The 23323-nt window shown below is 46.5% G+C and overlaps 1 protein-coding gene across 1 annotated transcript in view; it reads right to left on the bottom strand.

Annotated features, from left to right (window-relative positions):
• Window positions 1–23323, bottom strand: part of LOC134032181 (ecto-NOX disulfide-thiol exchanger 2-like) — a 108491-nt gene that overhangs the window by 23809 nt on the left and 61359 nt on the right. The window contains 1 exon segment of the mRNA XM_062476044.1: window positions 6740–6871. Coding sequence (XP_062332028.1) covers window positions 6740–6871 — 132 coding nt within the window.

Genomic DNA, 23323 nt, shown 5'->3' with positions numbered 1-23323 from the left:
TCTGAAGATTTGGTTCAGACTCATAACCACGGCAAAAAACTATCTCATGGCCTGGTGGACAATGGGTGAGTACCAGTTCAGGGCACGGTTCTGTATTTTCTGAGCTTTAATCTGGTCCAAGACTACGGTGGCCCTGAAGTGCAAATCACACGCACTAACATGAGTGCATCCCCCAAATGAAAACACTCCCCCCAAATACGAGTCAACTCCCCCCAAATAGGATGACTTGCTCACCTCCCCCCAATACAAAGACACGCTATCCCAAATGGGAAACGACATTACATTAACTCAAAAACACATTACATTAACTTAAAAACACATTACATTAACTTAAAAACACATTACATTAACTCAAAACGGAAAGGGTAGGTACAACACTTTGTCGCTGAATGGATGCAGTAACTAAGAAGAAATTGATAGACAGAAGTACAAAATGCAATAGCCTGACAGAGTTACTTGCACCAGGACATTTGTTTGGCTATCGAAGCATGTAGCAAATAGTAGGCTACTTATGCAAAAGTATGTATTGCGTGTTAAACGTAAAAATCGATAGTTAAACAATTATCCTGGTCCACGTAACTCTGTCATTGTGGCATTTCGTTCTTCTGTTGTGGACTATTAGTTTTTTCTGCTGAAAAGTCCTGCTTCCTTCAACTGTGTTTTTAGCGTGCGCATAGGCTACTTATTTTAATGTTGTGAAACATTAACAGCATATCTAAGATTATTTCATAGGAATGTCCCTGATTAAAATAAAGAGTAGTGCAAGTCATGACTGAATTTTTAACACAATGTTTCTTCTTTTATTCCAACCAAAACGATCAACTTCATGGTAATGACAGAAGTACAAAATGCAATAGCCTGACAGAGTTACGTGCACCAGGACATTTGTTTGGCTATCTAAGCATGTAGGAAGTAGTAGGCTACTTATGCAAAAGTATAAATTGTATGTTAAACGTCAAAATCGATAGCGAAACAACCATCCTGGTCCACGTAACTCTGTCAGGCTAATGCATTTTGTACTTCTGTCGATGAATTTATTGTTAGTTACTGCATCCATTCAGCAACGAAGTGTAGTACCAACCCTTTCCGTTTTAAGTTAATGTAATGTATTTTTGAGTTAATGTAATGTCGTTTCCCATTTGGGGGAGCGTGTCTTTGTATTGGGGGGAGGTGAGCAAGTCATCCTATTTGAACAAACAGCAGCCTCCAGGGTAGAAGCAAGCCTCCACTGCCCCTGGCAAGCTGACCTGTGGTCAGCCCTCTCCTCAACACAACACCCCGTCCAAGTGCTCAGAGCTGAGCCAAGTAACGAGGGAAATCTGTGCGTGTGCTTGAGTGTGTTTGTCAGTTTGGAGCATGTGTCTACCATTACTAAAATAGTCCAACCCCATACCAAACGCAGACATATATTTTATTGAGTGAATAAGCTTGGTCAGGTCTAGAGTGTGTGTGTGTGTGTTACATGCTCTGTTCAGTGTCTGACAGGAATGTGTCTGACATTATTTACTATAACAGACATATTTTTTTTTTTACACTCTCTTCTTCCTGAGAATTCTCAACTACAGCAGAGTTCAGGAAACAGCCGAATCTCAGACCGGTGTTACTTCCATGTTTAATCAGTTTCATCACCACGCACATGCCCTTCCACACACTAACAAAAAACCCTTCAAAACAAAACACGCACGCGCACACTTCAGTGTTTCAAAGAGGTGAAAACAGCAAGAGGCTACGTGGAGATCCCAAAAGGGCCTCTCACCCACACCACCACACACAATCTCTCTTACGGTCTCCATCCATCCAAACACACACATACACAATCTCCATTACCTTCTGTGGTACTCTCGATCCATTCAAACACACACAGACGTCCACGCACACACAAGCTCCACAGTTTCAGCCTATCCATATTAAACTATCCGTTTCCTGGAGGTTTGTGGAAGGTAATTACATTTCAAGCTGCCCATCAAAAGTGCAGGGAGGAGTGACAAATTTGGCATTTGAGTGTAGAAACCTGCTGGCTATCGCTGTCACATTGGCCCTCCTCCTTCTCCTCCCCTCCTCCTCTCTCTGATTTCCAGGGTAAACGTCCCCACCAGCAGTGGTGGTGGCAGGGTGACACAGGATGTGCTGCAAGGCACGCTGGGTAATGTTGTCTAATGAGGCGAGCAGGTCCGTGCCCCCTGGACCAAGCTGAGAGGCTCCAGTAAGTCTCCATCTCCTTCCTCTGTCCTCTTTCAGAAAAGAACCCATCAACATCTCAACATTTGCATTTTTCTATCAAAACAGCTCCTCTACCCTCCTGTAGATCTCAATTTGAACGTTTTAAGTGGATATATCCCCCAAATCAGCAGGAGACACTCCAGGGAACAGCCGAGAGAGGCTGTTTATGTATTCACAGAGGTGTGTGTGTAGAACAGATGAAATTCATTCTAAGATGTGTGTGTGTAGCAAGCTCAATGCCTTGCAAAGAGTGTGTTGTTTTCCTTCCACCCATGCATTTTCCTTAGTGTTATAAGCTGTTTCATCCTTGATGACCTCATCCAATCGCAGCAGTAAACACAATCCAAACCAACCAATCAATGACATGATGACTGTGAGGAGAACCATCTATCTGCATTAGTAAAGGACATTAATCATGACTCTCCAAGGCCCACTATCACACTCTCTGCAGCCCTACAGTCACTGTGGTATTGAAACTCCACAGCGTCTCCCTGTAGCTCCACAGGCACCATGGGGTTGCAGCTTGTTGTCTGACTCTGTCTGACTGTATGTGTCTCCTGCAGGCTGGCTCTGGTGAGGACGAGGCAGTCACTCTGCAGCAGCCAGAGCTACACAGCAGAGTCAGGCTAGCACACTCTGGAAGCACAGCCAGCTTCCTGGGTCAAGTGTCTGGGATCATAAATCTTTGTTTCTTGGGAGGTTTCCACACGGAGACAGGGACAGAGGAGGAGGCACTAGAAGATTCCACTTGGTCCTAATCACAGCCTGGATGTGTTAGTCTGGATTGAGGTTTCTAACAGGCTTGCCAGGCGCTACTGTGACGTGACGCTATGTCTCTCTGGGGGCCAGAGGGAGCAGGTCTGGACTCTGGTCCCCTGCAGAGAGACTCCACTAGGGAGAGCTCTGCCCGGAGGCCAGCTTCTTCAGTCCAGATCTCTCAGAGCTGCACAAAGCATGAGCTCTGGAGAACACACTTACAGGGTATCAATACTGAACCACATCCTCTATTCAATGTATGAGTCACTAGCACAGCATGTACACTGAGCCTCTACTGACCGAGGCCATATGGAACAAATCCTATTGTAAACCAGCTTTGTGGAGTCGTGTTCAGGACCAATGTAGCCACAGAGGAGGCCTAAGTTGGACAAGGACTTTGTATTCTGCTTTCTGACAGCTCCCACAAGGATCTCATTGGCTGAGGTTAGGCCTGGCTTATCCTTCAGCTCTGCCGTGCTCTGTGGTAAAGTCACACAATCCTGGATCAGCATGGTTAAAGACAAACACACACTGGGATGCTATCTCGGCGTTCTAGTGGACCTGTGCATTTGGAAGGGTTGGTCTGAGTCCTCCAGGACACGCATACATACATGAACACGGACACACACACACACACACACAGTCCGAGGAAAAGCAAACAAAGACCATGAAGGACGTTCCTTCATAACAGAGAATCAATGGAACATCTGGGTGGATTCGTTCAAAAGTGGAAGCCGACCAACAGACAAGTCAAAGACGGCGCCAGAGGCGGAACTCTGATTCATCCTGCGGGACAGCTAGTGGTCAGCGTTGACGGGGTGGAAACTAGTTCTCCTCGTGATACTGTACACTGGGTAAAAAAAAAAGACTGAGAGAGATTCCAGATGTGGGTGTGAGCAGGTTAAATTGAGAAGCAGCGTGACACACGGGGATGAACGTTATGCCTCTTCACTTGGTTGGGGAGCTGTGGAGGAGTTGCAGAGAGCTGACTCAGCTGTAATGTGACAGTAATGAAGCTGTTGGATCATTTAGGCCCTGGAAGGAGGGGGTAGAGATAGCAAAGAGAGGGAGGGGGTGGAGAGAGTTAGAGAGGGGGGAGCGAGAGGGAGAGGGAAGAGGAATAAGAGCGTGAGAGAGAAGGAAAGGAGGTGCGAGAGAGAGAGAGTGGGGGTGCGAGAGGAAGGACAGAGAGCGAACAGGAGGGTAAGAGAGAGAGTGAGGAAGACAACAAAAGGGAGAGGGCGACGGTGAGACAGCGAGAAAAAGAGCGAGGGGGGAAAAAGCGAGAGGGAGAGCAGGTACGAGGCAGAGCGAGCGGGAGGGAGAGACAGAACAGCTGTTTCTCCAGGTGATGAAGGAGGCGGGACACAGCTGTCTACCACACCCTATTTACACTGTGTCATTCAACCCCTCCTCTCACCACCCCGACCCTCCTTGACATGACAAGCTCCTCCCAACTCCCAGCTGTGTCTTTGGGCAACACCGCTCCAGGGGGAAGGAGGAGAGAGGGGCAGAGTTTGGTCCCCGGCCAGCCCCGCCCTGCCACACTGTCAACACAAACGGCAGTGCTGAGCATGTTTGTAAGTCGGAAAAACGGATCATGGTGTTCGGTGTCTCTGTGACATAACACACACACACACACCTTTATGTTCCAGCTCATTACACTCATGTGGCTACATCTACAGTCTAACGACCTGAGCACAGCTGAGCAGTGGTCTAGTGAGTAAAGTGCGAAGTCGGCCTGAGGCTCTGTAATAGGTGCAAATGAAATTGAATAGGAAAATCACAGCGGGTGGGACTATCGTTCCCCAAAGCTACTTCGGCTGAAATATGGACTGTGAGTGGAGCTCTCAGCATATTTCCGTAGCTTTTTTGAAACGAAGGAGCAGGATAAACAAAGATGGAGGAGGTGATTTAATAAAAGGCTTCAGGAGAGCTGTTGCCAAGAGACAGAGCCTGAGACCAGACCTGGTCAGGGTGAACCTCACACTACCCAGACATGTGATCGTTCTGAAACCATCACAAACAGCAGCTGAACGCGGCTCTCAGTGGAGCCTCATTGGGCTTCAATCATTTTCACCTTCTCTGGTCCAAACCGTGAAACCAACGCTGGTGGAGCATCCTCAGTCTGGAGGGAGCTGGCGTCCCCCTCTCACTGTCTCCTCCCCTCCGCCAAGGACGGACCAACGACACGTCTCTGTGATGCGTCGCTAAGTGACGGATGACACGCAGCATCCAGGACTGAGCACCTGGAGGGGTACGAGGGAGCACCAAAGGGGCTAAGGTCTGGGATTCCTTCCAGAAAAGTTCTTCACTTTTTTTGCCACCCGTCATTCTCTCAAAGATCGGAGAGAGCTGGACCCTTTGGGGACTGCTGGCTGCGGAGGGGACTCAGTGTTGGAACGCACGCCTACCTTTTCCTGCCAACGTGGGGCACAACCAAGCGTGTGTCTCTGAGCTACTGTGAGCGTGGATCCTGATCTTGGATGATAACTATCTCACTGACGTAGTGCCGCCTGCTTATTTTAGTAGAGGACCAGATGAAGGCTTGACATCGGCAAACATTTCAATCTCTCTCTCTCTGGGCATTTCTGCTTAGTTGAAACAGAGATAGTGAAGGGCGACATGCCATGTAAGGGAGAGGGGAGGACATGCAGGGAATGGCCAGGGCTGGACTTGGTCCCTGGTCCCTGGGGTAAGGCCTTACCTCAGCATATGGTACGCGCACTTCACCAGCAGAATATAGAGACTGCACTGAGCCGTCTGAGAAAAACTGCCAAATTAATGGGGGCCACATACTGTCGATACCTCAGTAAATACAGAGGCCACAACACAGAGCTACTCCACCTGGACTGTAATGCAGAAACAGATGAGCGGGGCCACTGTAGCTTTAACTTTCTTCTAACACATGTACCCAGGACATAAACATGAACCAACATACCAACCAATCTGACCTCAACTGAACTTGTGGAAAAATAGTTCCACAATAACGGCGGGGTAAATATGGCCTTAGACAACCTGGCTCCAGAAGGATTGAGAAGATTACGTTGTTATGCTCGGTACTAAGGTAAAATATGCAGAGATGTGTGGCAGCATCCTCTTTTCAACCACCATGTCAATACATCACAACTCCTGTTTCGACCTGATGCGACAGGAAAGAGGGGAGAGGCGGGGGTTAATGCCGCCAGAGAAAACTAAAACCCTGAGCTGCAGTGGAAGTCGGAGCCCATGCCAGACGGCAGGCGCCCAAGCCATAGTTCAACACCCCCACACAATACGATGTACCACTAACCATACCTCGCATGTCTCACCTGATATGAACCAGATGAAATGGGAGGCTAGGAAAACGGATTACGAAATGCTCCTGTTAGCCGAAAATTGATAGACAGCAGTATGGTACAGATAGGAAAAGGCATGGCATGAACTTATTGAAGACAAATTGAACTGCGAGGTTTGATATCCACACAGAGACTTTAAAAACACAGATGATACCGTGGTGAGCTCCACATGAAATAATGATGTCCTGGTTCAGGGACTCGTCAATACGCTTCTTTGCGTTTGTTAAAACAAACCTGTACTGTATAAAAATACAGTACAGGGAAAGTACAGTTCAGTGGTGGAACATTGGACTGCAGATCTAGAGGTCTCAGGTTCAAATCCCTCTCAGCGCGTTGCTTTGGATAGAAGCGTCTGCTAAATGAAGGCATTCATCTCGAAAAGTTACAGTGTTGAGGTGTGGAGAAACAGTAATAAAGATGTGTACCTGGCATGAGGGGCTGTCCGCTCAGACCCATGGGAGCCATGCCCAGGTTGTTCATGGCTGTGGCCCAGGCGTTGGGGTCTGTCATGGGCATCGTCATGGCACCGGAGTCCATGGCCATGTTACGAACTCCTTCTGTAAGAGAGAGAGAGAGACAGCCATCACTAGTCTTTCCTGTCAAGCACTTCTTTTCTCTATGACCTCTGTGAGAGAGAGAAGGTGAGAGAAGGTCTCCTCATGATGATGCCTCTCCCAGACTGGCATACTGACACACACACACACACACACACACACACGCACACACACACACACTCACCAGAGAAAAAACAGCACACACACACACACACACTCACCAGAGAAAAAACAGCACACACACACTCACCAGAGAAAAAACAGCACACACACACACTGAGGTGAAGTCACCCTCTGCAGAGAGGGAGCACAGGCAGTTCTTATTGGGCTGTGACTCAAATCTAGTAGAATTACACACTATGAAACATGATTACTATGGTACTAAACAAAACTCTCGGAACATATGTGAGGTATTATTGCCGGAAAAATATCTCTGGCTCACAACTACAAATACACACATCAGTTTAAACACATCCTCTAGCAGTATGTTTTTTTTGTTGCCAAGTTTTACGCAGCTAAGCAAACGCGTTCAAATCTTCGTAGTTAAAAGCCACAAGTAAAGTCAACGAGAGGAAGTCAATATAGATCTTCAGCGCCCCAGACTGACTTTCAGCACCCTGAATGGACAGTACTGGTCTGGTCTCTCAGACTAGTCCTCTGTCAAGGCTTCTCTGCTCTCTGCTGGCTGACACACCTGGCTGCTCTCCTGTCTCATGATGCCAAAACACACACTGGGTGCTAATATCAAGCAGTGCTGGAGACAACACTTCACACCTCACTAGCTCACCACCCACACTGGTGAGCTAGTGTGTGTGTGTGTGTGAATTGGATCCCCAGTAGTTAGTATTATTGAGTGTGTGTGTCAGAGTGTAAGGTAATGAAGCACTAATACTGTTATTTTGTCCATGTCCACCCTATAATACAATCTACAAAACCCCATGTCTGTGTTACCATGGTGAGGGGCAGATGAAACTGCTCTGCTATTATGCTGCCATGCAAATGTCCCTGACGGCAGCTTATGAAACGTGTTAACCAATTACAGCCACATTAGCTGTTCCACTGGGTGTAGGGAGGCTTTAACAGTTATATGACCAGGGAAGAGAAGGGAGGAACTGCTTTACTGCAGTTTTACTGCAGTTTATTGTGGTTTTACAGCAATTGCCATGGTGGCAGCCTGGGGGGGTACATTAGGCTGAGAGGCTTGTTTAGATACTAACGCACGTTAACAGTTTCACTGAGAAAGCAACAGGAGCTGTTAGTAACGCCAGAGTGGTGTCAGGGACAGGGTTTACTGCCAGACAAACAGCCTTCATATGAACAGTCTGACTGACCACTCACAACAAACAGGACGGTTCACCTCCTCTCCCTTCCCCCTCCTCTTCCTCTAACCCTTCTTCTCTCTCTCTCTACTTCTCTCTCAAATGCTGCTTCTGCCTTCCTACTTCTCTCCATCCCTCCCCCCTTCTGTCTCTCCTCCCTTTCTCCTTCTCTCCATCATTCAGTGCAGTCTCTCAGGGTCTCAGAGTGTGACCGTGAGGGCAGAACTCTGGCAATGCTCCCCTCAGCACGCGTCCATCCCATCAATAGAGCAGAGGCTGTGTTTGAATAGCAAACAGCTGCAAGAATACGCACACACACACACACACACACACACACACACACACACACACACACACACACACACACACACACACACACACACACACACACACACACACACACACACATACACACACACACACACACACACACACACACAGCTGCCGAGCCAAATACGAAACATTTGAGCCAGTGAAAATAAACATCAGCGAAGAGTAGAGTAGTAGAATAGTAGATTGAGAATGCACATTACATAACTTTGTCAACACTGACATTCATAGGTTGAATTCCAAGGTTTTATAAGGTCAAATGAGTTCACTGCTAGTCATCGATGCTAGTAAAATTGGAATGAGAAAAGGCGGAATTATCATAATCCAAAATGTTTTCAGGAAACCTGTCCTTTAATCTAAAAAAGTACGTTGGTAAGAGAGATGTGACCTGTCCCACCAGTGGTGCTGAAGGACCCCAGTCCCAGGCCTCCCTGGTCTCTGCTGGGGACCCCAGTCCCAGGCCTCCCTGGTCTCTGCTGGGGACCCCAGTCCCAGGCCTCCCTGGTCTCTGCTGGGGACCCCAGTCCCAGGCCTCCCTGGTCTCTGCTGGGGACCCCAGTCCCAGGCCTCCCTGGTCTCTGCTGGGGACCCCAGTCCCAGGCCTCCCTGGTCTCTGCTGGGGACCCCAGTCCCAGGCCTCCCTGGTCTCTGCTGGGGACCCCAGTCCCAGGCCTCCCTGGTCTCTGCTGGGGACCCCAGTCCCAGGCCTCCCTGGTCTCTGCTGGGGACCCCAGTCCCAGGCCTCCCTGGTCTCTGTGCATCTGGGCTCTGATTGACCAGGAGCTGCAGGACAGTAAACTGAGTAGGCTGATGGGAAATTAAAGCTTTTTAACTTCTGTTGGCTGCAGGCCTCCCAGCAAGCTAAGAGGAGCTCAGAAACATTTAGTTTACTAGGAGCAACAGCCAACAGGCCAATATGAGACCCTACAAGACAGAGAGAGGAGACAGAGTGATAGGGAGAGTGAGAAGAAGGAAGAGAGAGAGGAGGGAAGCGAGAGAAGAGAGAGAGAATAGAGAATAAAAATGAGGGAGAGAGAAAAAGAGAGGGAGGGGGGGATAGTGAGAGAAGCTTCAGGAACCTTCTCACGGTCATCTCCAGGGCCAAGAGGTTACATGAAGAAGGATCGATGATGGAGAGCACAGTGAAAGAGAGGAAAGTGAAGGGGGAGGAGGTGGAAGAGGTCTACTGAATACAAAGTAAGAGGTGACCTTCCAGTGAACCTGGAACATCTTCATCCTGGTTATTTAGTCTAATGATAGTAATTACTTGTTACTCAGATTCACAAACTGGTGTTAAATAAAACTGTAATTACAATATACAGTAATATACCCTCAATGTCCCTTTTGAATAGAAAAATAGTTGTGTGTCAGCAGAGACTCTCCCCTCCTAAACACGACATCGGCACAACCACATCAACACAACTACATCAGCACAATGTGCCAATAGAGGGATCATAACAAGCAGGAGAAGAATACACACACACACACACACACACACACGCATTTAAGGATGTGCGAGTGCCCTTCTCTTCAGTCCTTTGATCTCTTAATTATAATAAAAATCGCAGAGCTCTTATCATTAGTGGTGGCGTCTGCAGAGCCCAGAGTGTGCTAGCTAACACACAGAGAGGGAGGTGTGTGACAGAGGAACTGGAAGAAGGAGCCTGAAGACCCAGAAGATCCTCTGCACCAGGGAACCTCCATCCTTCAACACAGCACACACAGCAGATCCTCTGTACCAGGGAACCTCCATCCTTCAACACAGCACACACAGCAGATCCTCTGCACCAGCGAACCTCCATCATTCAACACAGCACACACAGCAGATCCTCTGCACCAGGGAACCTCCATCCTTCAACACAGCACACACAGCAGATCCTCTGCACCAGGGAACCTCCATCCTTCAACACAGCACACACAGCAGATCCTCTGCACCAGGGAACCTCCATCCTTCAACACAGCACACACAGCAGATCCTCTGTACCAGGGAACCTCCATCCTTCAACACAGCACACACAGCAGATCCTCTGTACCAGGGAACCTCCATCCTTCAACACAGCACACACAGCAGATCCTCTGCACCAGGCAACCTCCATCCTTCAACACAGCACACACAGCAGATCATCTGCACCAGGGAACCTCCATCCTTCAACACAGCACACACAGCAGATCCTCTGCACCAGGGAACCTCCATCCTTCAACACAGCACACACAGCAGATCCTCTGTACCAGGGAACCTCCATCCTTCAACACAGCACACACAGCAGATCCTCTGCACCAGGGAACCTCCATCCTTCAACACAGCACACACAGCAGATCCTCTGTACCAGGGAACCTCCATCCTTCAACACAGCACACACAGCAGATCGTCTGCACCAGGGAACCTCCATCCTTCAACACAGCACACACAGCAGATCCTCTGCACCAGGGAACCTCCATCCTTCAACAAAGCACACACAGCAGATCCTCTGTACCAGGGAACCTCCATCCTTCAACACAGCACACACAGCAGATCGTCTGCACCAGGGAACCTCCATCCTTCAACACAGCACACACAGCAGTTACTATACACTCTCAAACTGTTACTGAATGGCCAGACTTTCGACATCAGCTCCATATCCAATAACATAAGGCATCGCATCTTGTATTCCTGTTTGGATTATGTGTACACAAATAGAGTGCTCAGTCATTTGCATAAGCGATACAAATCCCTAAAGCACATCCCAAAGAAGAAGCAAAATCTTTGAATGGCGCTGCACTCATCAAAGACAACTTGATTTTGTTTCATGTGGTGACTGTAATCCATTAAAAAATCGGCATGCTGTTGCATGCATTTGGGCTAAATAAATAGGCTACATGAAAACAAGCAGACAGATTGAGACGTGACTATTATGAACTCAATCAGGGTCTTACACAACCTTACTGTCTTATTTGCCTTCCTTATTAATGCAGATCAAACATACCTGTCCCTTCATGTCTTACCTGAATTAGTGTCTTTGTAAAATCCTGTGGAATGAAACTCTTGTTTGAAGTGAATACTAATTTAACATGCGTTGCACCTCAAGGTTTGAAAGAAGGATGCACGGAAGACTTCTTCATGACACCAGTTTGGTAATGGAGCGGGAACATGGTGGACAAAAAGATGAGTGATCGGAATCTTTTGGGGTTTTTTTGTGCCCAGTGTTTGGACTCTTAACAGACAGGTACTGTGCCCACTGACGCCCATCTGTATTTGACGAGGGGAAGAGATTCGGCGAGGGTGACTCTCCTCGTCATCTTGTCCTCCACTCTCCGGCTGAGCAGCACGATGTGGAGACAGATGGAACGAAACACACGGTACAAAAGCACGCTCGTCCGAACGACTCTTTCCGGCAACCTCGAAGAGGATGAGGGAAAAAACAGAGGTGGAAATCTTTTTGTGTGCGTGCACACGCGTCTTTGAAGTATTTTGCTGAGGACTCCTTAGAACAGAGTGCTTTTGGCAAACAACCTCCATTTCTCTCCCTCCTCGGGATCCATTTACAGAACAGCGAAGAATAAGAAGCCTTGTTGTGTGTCAGTGAGAAGCTTCTGGAGCACAGGGCTTTACCTCTGCTCATCAGAGAGGGATGTGAAGGACAGAGACACAGATTACACTGACAGAAACCTCCAGGTAGGCCCGTTTTCTTACCAAACAAAACCACTTCTAATCTACCGCCGAGGGCCTACAGCCAACCAAGACACACCTTCACCAATCTTCAACTCATCGAATCGCCATAGATAAAACAACCAATCGCAGACACATTATCAAGTGGGGCCATAATGATCTTATGAGACATCTTCCTCCACACAGTTTGGGCACTAACACTGCAGTTCAGCCAAAGGATCCCAGCAGTTTGTCTGTCCGTGAATCATGCAGGAGAGAGAAGTATGGAGATCATCAGAGAAGATGATGAATCGTTACATAATTTTATCATCACTATCATTATCATCTCATTCCAGGTACTTAACTGCTTGTTATTTAACCCCAGAAAAACTCTAGTATTTAGTAATTAGGAGGCTTGTTGTGTTATTGATCTGTTCCATGTCCACACCTCTCGGTAGTGTGTTTGTGTACAATCCTGCTAGCGAGGGTGAATCTCAAACAGTGATGGGCGGCTATCTGCAGGTAGAATATTAATTTAGGACCGGAGGACACAGTCTGCATCAGATAGAGAGCGGTTATGAATACAAGAGTTGTGGGATGTGATGAAGATATTGACTCTAATCAACAACTGTATCGTAAAAAGCTATGCATGATCTGCAGATCCATCATCTTTATCAACACCTCTATCTGATCACAGAGGGGGTTTTAGATGAGCTCCAGACATGTCGCAGAGCCTTGCCCAGGACCCAACATGGCTGAATCCAGGCTCAGCAGCAGACTGGCTGCTAGACTGAGGTCTTCTCCAGCTTCTCTCCAGAGTGGGTTCATGTTGACACTCATCCTGCCCTCCCACTCTCCCTTCGGACTGGATATAATAATGACACCGCTGTTCCAGTTGAGTAGTCATGGTGACCCTTTGTCCCTCAATGCAGTCAAGTCCCTTGGTGTATATGTATGTGTGTGTGTGTGTGTATATATGTGTTTGTGCATGTGTGCGAGTGTGCTTGTAAGAGACTATAGAGCTGAAAGGCTACTCTCCAGTGCATTGTGCTGTGACAATGACAATGACCATACTGTTCACATTACCCGCTCCAACATTATTTGCAGTCATTAAACCAAGACTTCAACTAGAGGCAGGCACCTAAAGCATCCATGTCTTCTTGTCTTGTAACTCATCATTAGGCTAATAAAAATGCACAAGAGTAAAAAATAAAAAATAAAATAAATGAAGCAGAATGATGGACATCCTACTTCTCAGCCCCGACAGACACGTCTCCCCTCAGTCTGAGGGGATTTGGAAGAAGCACTGCATACACACAATGATTATTAAAACGAAGACTGGAAATACAACCCGGTGAAAAGTCATTTGAACGTCTTTTCATAATCAAAGTGAATAGACAGTTGGGAGTGGCGCTTTCATTTTACTAATGGAAATGACAAATTCAGGGGGTTGGTTTCTTTCGTGTGAGCTAATCTGTGAAGACTTCAACCCTCATTGCTGGAGCAGGAATTCAGACTACCAGCAAATTATGAGAAACACGGAAAATAACCAAATGAAACCACATTCACATACTGTATGTTTTGGTGACTCCATTGGTTACTTCCTTGATTAAATAGCTGTCATAGAAGCACTTGATGGACTCATGCACTGACGGACGCAGTCAATCTAGATCCCCTACAGAACTGTCTTACATTACATTTGCATTTAGTCATTTCGCAGACGCTCTTATCCAGAACTTACAGTAAGTACAGGTACATTCCCCCGAGGCAAGTATGGTGAAGTGCCTTGTCCAAGGACACAACTTCATTTAGCACGGCCGGGAATAGAACCGGCAACCTTCTGATTAATAGCCCAATTCCCTAACCGCTCAGCCATCTGACCCACCTTCCAGTCAAAAGATAAGATCAGTCAAAACAAGTTGCTAACCACATAGTCAAAATAAGGCTGCCAGTCAGAATACCCCAACAGAGGCTCCAGCTTTACCTCAGAGAACATACAGTGCTACTGAATCTTCCCCCTCTCAGCCAGAGGGGGTGTTTCTGAAGAGACAGAGCAAGGCCGATGTGTTCATTAATGAAGTTACCTTCATTCAGGATACAGAGACAGATATGAGCAGTGTGGGAGATCAACTTCCAGCAGGCTCCTGAAGGTGACTGTTATTAGCACTGTTCTCATTACCTCCACATCTCTTTAGATCTACATTTATATCAATAAAACCATCAGGCATCAGGATCTACATTTATATCAATAAAACCATTATGCATTAACATCCATAAAAGTGTCACTTCAGAGCAGCTCAGGGCCCTCTGAAGGGAGGACGGGGTCATCTGGGATGTTCTGGCAGACCACACATCATTATCACGCATGCCTGCATTAGATAAGAAATAATGGTGATGGACTTGCCAATCAACAACCTCCTCTTTACCCAGTGGGAACCCTGTCCGTCCCTGCCCCCATGAACAGTCCTTTCTCAGCACCCCTTGTCCGTGCATAACTAACTAGACCAGCGTTCGTTTTCTACAGATAAAAGCAGGAGCTTCAAAGACAGGGCCCACTCTGGATCCTTTAATATGTGCTTATCCGTCAAGCTGTCTTTATGGCTGGACGCTGCACAAAAAAAGTGTCAGAAGTGTGGAAAACACACACACAGAGTGTACAGTGTGGTTCTTGTCTCCAACTGTAATGTTTCTTGACTAAAAAGGACCTTGGATCAGAATTCAAATTGTGTGAATAGTTCATGAATGTACAAATGAGAGGGTTGGGGCCTGAGCTGGAATTTCCTCCCAGATACTGAAGAAGTTTGTTCTGCTCTCTCTCCTCCTCATTCATTTCCATTCATCAAAACAGCTTCATTAACAGACATGTATTACAACACACTGGTGAGGCCTTTGAAGAGAGAATGCATAGGCATTAAATATTCAAACTGTTGTTTAAATTGCATTTGAAAACTGAAAAAGAGGAGTAATTAAGTAAACAAGTGCAAATTTACTCAGATTACGCCACTGCATCTTGACATCTCTATCAAGAGTTTCATTTACCACTTGCACCCTTTATTTCACTCTTCGTCTTCCCTGCCCATTCTTAATTAACACCACCTAACTTAATTACCACCCTTACATCACTATCCTTGTTGATGTAGAGATCTCCTTGTCTACATGAGATAGCATACATTCCCCCACCATGTTCCCTTGGTTTCCACCGGCAACGCACGCCACCCACAGTTGAAGACGCATCGCAATGTCAACAGCGCACGTTTCATTTCCATGTTCACCACATGAAGGATTACCACAGCAAATTGACGCAGATATGACACGCGAACATTCCAGCGTGTCACTGCAGCAAATCCCATTGAGAACTCTTGGTGTTTCAGTCATTTCAAAGGCCCGTATTTCAATGAGGTTCATTATGTCTTTATCAAAGTCAAATATGTGTAACACACAGGATATTAAGACTCCGTATTTTGCTCCGTGGAACAAAAGAGGGGATTGACTGACGGGATAAAAGCAGGACATTCTTACCTTTACATTCAAGTTAACTGTCTGTACAGTAGTATGATGACAAGTGACAGTGATGGTTTCTACCTATCCCCACAGCCTGTTTAACACACAACCAGTAAACTGTTCAACTCCAATTTAGTAACAGGGATGATTGACAGACTCTGTCAATCGTCGCCTGGAGGAGAACTTGACGTCCTCCCAGACAAAAACAAGCTCAAGAGTTTCTTTAATCAGCTTTTCTCTCTGGAATTTGTATCTGTCACAACAAGACCGCTAAAGATGAGAGGGCTAGAGCACTATCCGTCTTGCTCTAGTTACAATGACAGAACCAGATTCTCAACCTCCTAATTGTTATCTTATTTACGAGAGACAGGAGAAAAACATCTTTGATGGCGGCTGTTAATTCAATAAGAGTGACTAACAGAACCTTTTGCTGGAGGAGGGGACGGCAGCTTTAACATCATGTCGTGTGAATAACTTTGTTTGGTTGAGGTGTACAGCAGAACATTGGTCAAAAAAGTATTGATGTCATAACATACACACTAGGGTAGTTGCTATGTATCATCATATGGAAGGAAGACTACCAAGTCCAGAGCGACCTCCTTTCATACGTTTCAAACAGGAAGCCTCAAGACTGCCTAGACGTGCAGGACCCACAAGTCCACTGTGTTTGTTATTGTTACAGATTGCAACTAAAAAACACAGTCCTGAGGACATTTTGCAGGGCCATAAACTCTAGTTTTCATAAAACCGCCATAACATTTTTTGACATATTAGATATTGTTCTACGGCAATCACTTCACCTCTTAAGGTTGCAGTGCCAGATATGTCTGTGTCTATTCGATCCATTCACCACAGATCAAGTGTCTGTCTCTCTGCCCTCATCCAACACCCTGGAGTTGGGAGAAGACGGACAAAAAACAGGCCTGAGAAATGTGATCCTGTTGGAGATATTGATCCACCGCAACTCCAGAGTCCACTGGAGACCCCTGACAGAGGCAGGAAGAATCTAGACACGTGTGGAGGGGTGTGTGTGTGTGTGTGTGGAGAGAGGGGGGGGGGGGTATGGGTGGTCATGTCTTCATTTCCTGCCTCACGTGTGGAGAACGTACAAAAAACAACTAGACACACATCCATTAGGTGGGCTCTGTGGAACGCTGGTGTGTGCAAGTTATAGAGATGAAGGTGCATTGTCTCATAGCTAATGGCTGTTCTCTGCTCCATTATCCAATAACAGACATACACACAGCTATCTGGAGACTAATGAACACATTAGCCAGTCACCTCATGCATGGACTCTTCACTGAGCATAAAAAGAAGAAACGTGTATAAAGCAGAGGACGGAGAAGCTCTGTACTTCAGAGAAAGTAGGCCAACTGCAGAGAAAGACACTTAAGGACGTGGGCCAAAAACTCCTTGATCAGCAGTTTCAGTGAAAACCACAGGAGACTTTGCTGGTGCGGCCAAAGAAAGCATCTGCTCAAACTGTAGCTAAGCATTCAGAGAATGGAACACTTCTACCAAACGCTGAACATTTTCTCTAGGTGAACCCAAATCCGTAAAACCGATGTTTGCGATAAAGACCGCTTGCATAGAGACAGCACATTTATACCACAGAGTGTCAAACAAGTAACACACCACGTCAGACTAAAAAAACGTAGGCGCGTTCCAGCCTCTTCACCCACTTGAGAGGAAGCTAATCAGAACAGAGGTTAACGGTCCCATTGGGCCGGGTGAACGGCTAGATGAGGTCTTTTGTTGCCTCTGTCTGTGGCCATCTCCACCAGGAGTCTGTTTAAATAGCTCTCTTCTTCCATCCCATCTAGTCTCCGTGCAGCCTGACTTCCTGAAGGCTCTTCCAGATCTCTTCTTCTTTTGTTCCTTACGTTGGCATCCTTCAGCAGACAGTTTCTTCCCCTCCAGCTGTTGCTGACAGCATCTTATCACCTGCAGCGAATTACAACAGACAGGCCTTATCTACAGCAGCCAATTAGAATCAAGGGAACTGTTTACAGCTCAGTGAACTACCACGGCTCTTATCTGGCCCCGCCTACCCCACCAGATAGCACAGGCCTCTATTGTCATGTTAACGGCGTGTGATGGAAGGCTTCCAGTAGAGAGGAGGTCCAGACAGCTTTTAAAAGGGCAAAAGTCACTCAGCCCCAACCCAAACAATTTCTCTTGACGGCTGGAGCCCAGCCTGCAACAACACTGTTTATGATCTACTTGATGAAAGGCTACAGCTACTCTGACACACACTCTGAGTGTGTGTCTCTGTGTGTGTATGTGTGTGTGACTGCCTGACCCCTCCAGCTAACACACACCATTAAAAATAAATCACCAGAAGCAGGAATAGACAAGGGTAAAATGGCGCTCACATTAGCCTCTTCACAGATGTGATTATGAGAGAGGAGATTTAGAGACGACCTTCTTCTGAGGACAACAAATAAACACCGGCAGAGCTCGCTGGTGAGAGTGAGTGGCAATCCATGGGTAACACTGAGGGAAGGTGGCTGTGCTGCTCATGGACTGTGGGATGTGGTCAGGTGACATGGTCAGGTTACAGGGTCAGGTGACATAAATGACAGTCAAGTAGCTGTTGCCAGAGATGTGCTCAGGCATGTCAAGGCCACACCACTGTGACATCTAGGCCATTTCTACAGTAGACTGACCACAAGAGACCAGTTATCCCACATCCAGTCCATCACTGCCAGTAAACAAGCACACATTTACCCACACACTTCACTGCTGATGGTCGACTGAGATGCTCAGAGATGGTTGGGTTGTCTATATGTGTCACCTCCAGCCAAAGCAGTGGTCCTCATAGTATTTTAATGGCCAACCTTTCCTCAAATGGTGTGAGGGGTTGGCTAGTTCCCTGATGGAGTGCTACAGTGACGGGAAAATTTTTGTGAGAGGAAACATGGGATCATGGGATACGTTTAACCAAGGACACTTTCTCAGATCATTTAAATGAAGAGGGTTGGTACTATTTTTGATGTTTAGACAAAAAAATGACTACCCCCAATTGTTTTTTGTTATCAACGGCTACAACGTGTAATTTGGTTATTTCATTCCCGTATCAGCAATACCCTCATTCATTATCAACAAAGACAAGCCTGAAGAAGAACCGTTAACAGCATTTAGCTCTCTATGCTCAAACAATGACAAGTCATCTGGAATGCTTTTAAGAAGAGGAAAGTGGCTGTAAGAAACATGACTGAATATCAAAGATCCCTGTTTACGACCATGAATGACCTTTTAACACCACTGAGACACTCACTGAGTAGATCCAAACCCCTGAACTAAACCCGACAGGCGGTTATGGGTGCCGAACAGAATAATGTTTTCAGGTTGTTAACAAAGCCACGGTTGTGTTGATACAAAAATAACAACATCATGATAGTATACCCTGAGGCCGTCAGATATATATAGAAATTGACACATCAAAGAGAGACGGCTTGTTCTCGCTGCAAAGCTGTAAGAAATCAGAATGCGAAACTACAGTTAGATGAACAGCAGTCTGGTCTATACAAGTTCATTCGTTTCATCTGATTACTATGCTATCCCCAGAAGATGTTTTATTACAAATGCTCCAGTAAAAAAGACTCATTTAGTTTATAACATTAATTGGTGGAAAGCTTTTTGTGAATGTATCGCTTTCATACAAAATATGAATCCATAAATTGAAGAGGCAGGATAGGCTCATGAGCTCTGAAGATATATGAAATGCTGTCATTTTGTTGCCCTCCACACAATTAGAGGAAGAGAGAGAGAGAGAGCTATGGAGTTACTATTGGAAATGAGGTTTGCCAAGCAGATTACATTTCCAACCAGAGATGAATATCTGTCCTTCCTATGTGTCAAGGAAAGATGGAGGGAGTGATAGAGTGAACAGATCTGGAGAGAGATCCGGAGGAGAACAGATCCATCAACCTGCCTTTGTGGAATCATTTACTTGTCATGCCAAGGATCTGGAGATGGAGGGTATTTTGGAGGGCAGAAAAGATTGTTTTTAAGAAATTCCAGCAACATCTCCATATGGAACCCCCTAGACTTGATCATGCGTATCCTGTGACGGATACAACCTCTATATAGTGTGGTCTATGTAGTGTGTAGCTAGAGTGTAGAGACCAATCAACACCATCTGGAAGACCTACCTTGATGGAACGGTTACATGTGTGGTAGTGAGGCTTAAACAAGCCCAACTCTTTTTGCCTCAATTACAGCTACAATGATTTGTTTTTGTTACAGGAGGTACTATTATGTCCCATTACAAATCAGCAGTTTGTAGATGATGCTTGTTAATGGTGCAAAGAGTACTTCCACAGAGCAAAACACGTTCCAACATGGTTTGCTCTGTAGCCTAATGTTCATTCACAATATTGAACTACAAAGAGAAGAATATAGATTTCAAGTTGTGTCTAAGGTGTATTTCAATTCTCACTGCGTGGAAGAACATGATACAGGCTAGAAGTGGAAAGGCCACTAATATCTAACATGAGGTTATTAAAGGTGTACACAGTATCTAACTATAAAGGCAGGAATCTTTCTGCTTGTGTGTTAGTGTGTGCCTCGATAATTGAGAACCAGGCGCTGTATGAGGTTACAAGTCGGCAGGTGTCTTGCTCAGGACCCAAGGAAGTGCAGTGCCATGTGTGACGTTTGGATCCATGACTCCATCGCTTAGTGCAGCTTAATATGCCGCCGACTTGAACCTGCTGACTTGCAACTTCAGACAGTGGTCGGTTTGCGAGATTATCGAGTCACAATCAGACTCAGACACACACATTCTTGCCTTTATAGTTCTAGAATGAAAGGAAGTGTGGAATACCTCTGAAAGGGTCTGTACGTGTAGGGGAGGACTGGCTAACATTCAGGAGACGATTCATCATAAAAGCCAGAACTAGACAGCATTCTACACTACCTTAACGTTTTAACCTCCTCGTGGGAGGCCGTTAATGGAGACAGCCATGAAGACTGCATCGAAGATCCTATGCAAAAAACAAGAAATCATTTGAAGATGGAGAAAATACACAGAGTTGGGGCGGACCATTCGAAAAAGCAATCCTCTTTATGGAGGTCAGAGAAGAGGGAAAAAGACATCCTCTGCTCCTGCCTTCAGCCACAGGCTTCAGCATCAGAGGAGTGGCCTGGAAATAGCAATCAGAGGGGGTTAGTGGTCAAGCAAGCTGCAGGGTGTTGTCATCACAGACTCAGACACAGAAAACCCTGAAAGAAACCTCTTGAAATGCAGACTGGCAGGGTAGATGAGACCCGCCCCTTCATTGCAGCACTGAAGTAGCTGGAGCACGAGCTGATCTCATGGTGTGTCAACTCTGCAGGCTTCACTGGACACAAAGCTACCTGCTGAAACTACAGCAGACCAGTAGAGAGGGAGGGAGGGAGGAGAGGGAAGAGGGAGAAGGAGGAGAGGAAGGAGGGATGCTCTGGAGGTAAGGTGCAAACACTTTCTTCCATTTATCATGGTCAGTTGGATTTGTGAGGGCGAACCTGACCAGGCCCTAACTCCCTGCTGCAATGTAAAGATGATGGACTAGCACAGGCCACTGGTGTTTATTGGGTGTCTGAAGAACACTGCTCTTCCATTAAAGACAACCAGGGAGTTGTAAAGGGTGTCTTGTACGCTCACAAAACATATAGTCCCGAGCTTGGCCACATTTCTCCTCTTTAAGGCTACCTTGGAATTCAATTATAAAACCCAATTACCAAAAACGTGGTTGAAGGGATTGATGAGTATTTAAAAATCTCTCTCTTTTCTCTTCCAATTCACACTCTCTTTATCCAACAGTGGATCAATAACCTTCGCACGCCGTCTTTAATGGAAAAGCTGGGGGCCCCCGGGTGATTTAGTTACCTTTTATTCCTGAGACGTTATGAATAAAATCTGCCTCATAAGAACAGGGGTCTGGTCATCCATCAATCTATCTGGCCTATCCATTCACTGAGCAAACCATTTACCCACCTCCTTCCTCCCTCCCTCCATTAATCCGTGCTTATCGAGCAGGTGGTGCCTACCTGCCCTTTCTTCCATGCCCTGTAAGGGTACTCTAACCCCTGTAGTCATTCCTCACAATGTACTACGGATGAGAACAACAAGAAGGGTAAAAGAAGAGAAGGATGGCAGGATGATGATGGGGGAGAGCAGCACCTTGTTAAAGCACCGCTGTGACAACCACTGTGAGGCAGCTGCTGTGGGTCAGTAGAGACAGTTGGAGGTGGAGAGAGGGAGGGAGGGAGGGAGAAAGAGGTGTTGATAGAAGATGAGAGGGCCAGAACAGAGAGGTGACCAAGGTGTGTGCTAGTGTTGCTGGGTTAAAAAGAGGGATTCCTACAGACTGTGTCAGTGTTTTCACCACAGCAATGTCCTAAAGGAATTAACACAAAGTACAAACAATGACTAAAAATGTCATCTTACTAGGCTATTCTTCAAAGAAGGTTTTAAAAGCCCTCGCAAAGAGACCAGTTCTGTGGAGGTCAAGGTGTTCTCATAACCTGATTCATTAGATGGTTTGTTACACATAACTATCTGGGAAATAGTCCTTGAAAACTGTTTGGAAAAGGGCAGGGATTTTCAAAAAATACTTATCAGGTGGTTGGATAGACTGTCTATCACAGTCTATCACAGACTTACTTCAACCACGCCTATCGCTGCCAGTAGTTCCCTACAGAATGTTTATTTGTTCGGACCACTGGTTTGGGCAAAGACGAATAACTTGCAGATGAACTCAACACTTTCTTTGCACGGTTTGAGATGGAGAGCGAAAACCATAACTCAATGACAGTCATGGCCGACATGATTGCCAATAACACCGAACCCCCCTTCATAGTCAGTGAGAGTGATGTGAGGAGGGTGTTCAAAGGGGTAAATGGGGAAAAAGGCTTCCGGGCCTGACCAGATCCCTGAGAGGGTCCTTAAATCCTGTGCTGATCAACTAGCTCCAGTGTACACCATGATCTTTAAAACATCCTTGGCCCAAGCTGTCGTCCCATCTTGCTTCAAAAGGTCAATCATTGTACCGGTGCCCAAAAATAGTTTACCATCATGTTTGAACGACTATCGTCCAGTGGTCCTGACATCTGCAGTGATGAAGTGTTTTGAAAGGCTGGTGAAAAATTACATCTGCACCTCCCTGCCCAACTTGTTCGACCCCCTCCAGTTTGCATACAAAGCAAACAGAAGCAGAGACGATGCCATCTCCAACCTGCTACACACCACTCTTACTCACCTGGATGGTGGGGGGGGGGGAACTATGTGAGGATGCTGTTCATTGATTACAGTTCAGCTTTCAATACCATAGTCCCCCTCCGCCTGATCGTCAAGATGAGGTCGCTGGGGATCACCACCCAAATGTGCAACTGGGTGCTCAGCTTCCTCACTGACCGCCCCCAGGTGGTAAGAATGGAGGGTGGTGAAATGTCTGGACCGCTGACCCTCAACATAGGTTCCCCCCAGTGGTGCGTTCTGAGCCCGCTGCTGTATAACATCTACACCTATGACTGCACAGCCTCCGGAAGCTCAACCTCCATCATTAAATTTGCCGACGACACTGTGGTGCTGGGTTTAATCTCCGATAACAACGAGCAGCCCTACCAGCACCAAGGGGCAGACCTGGCACTGTGGTGTCAGTCCAACAATTTGGCCCTAAATATCAAAAAGAC

Source organism: Osmerus eperlanus, chromosome 13 (assembly GCF_963692335.1).
Source record: "Osmerus eperlanus chromosome 13, fOsmEpe2.1, whole genome shotgun sequence".
In the NCBI taxonomy this organism is placed as follows: Eukaryota; Metazoa; Chordata; class Actinopteri; order Osmeriformes; family Osmeridae; genus Osmerus; species Osmerus eperlanus.
This window is presented reverse-complemented; position numbering and strand designations above follow the sequence as displayed.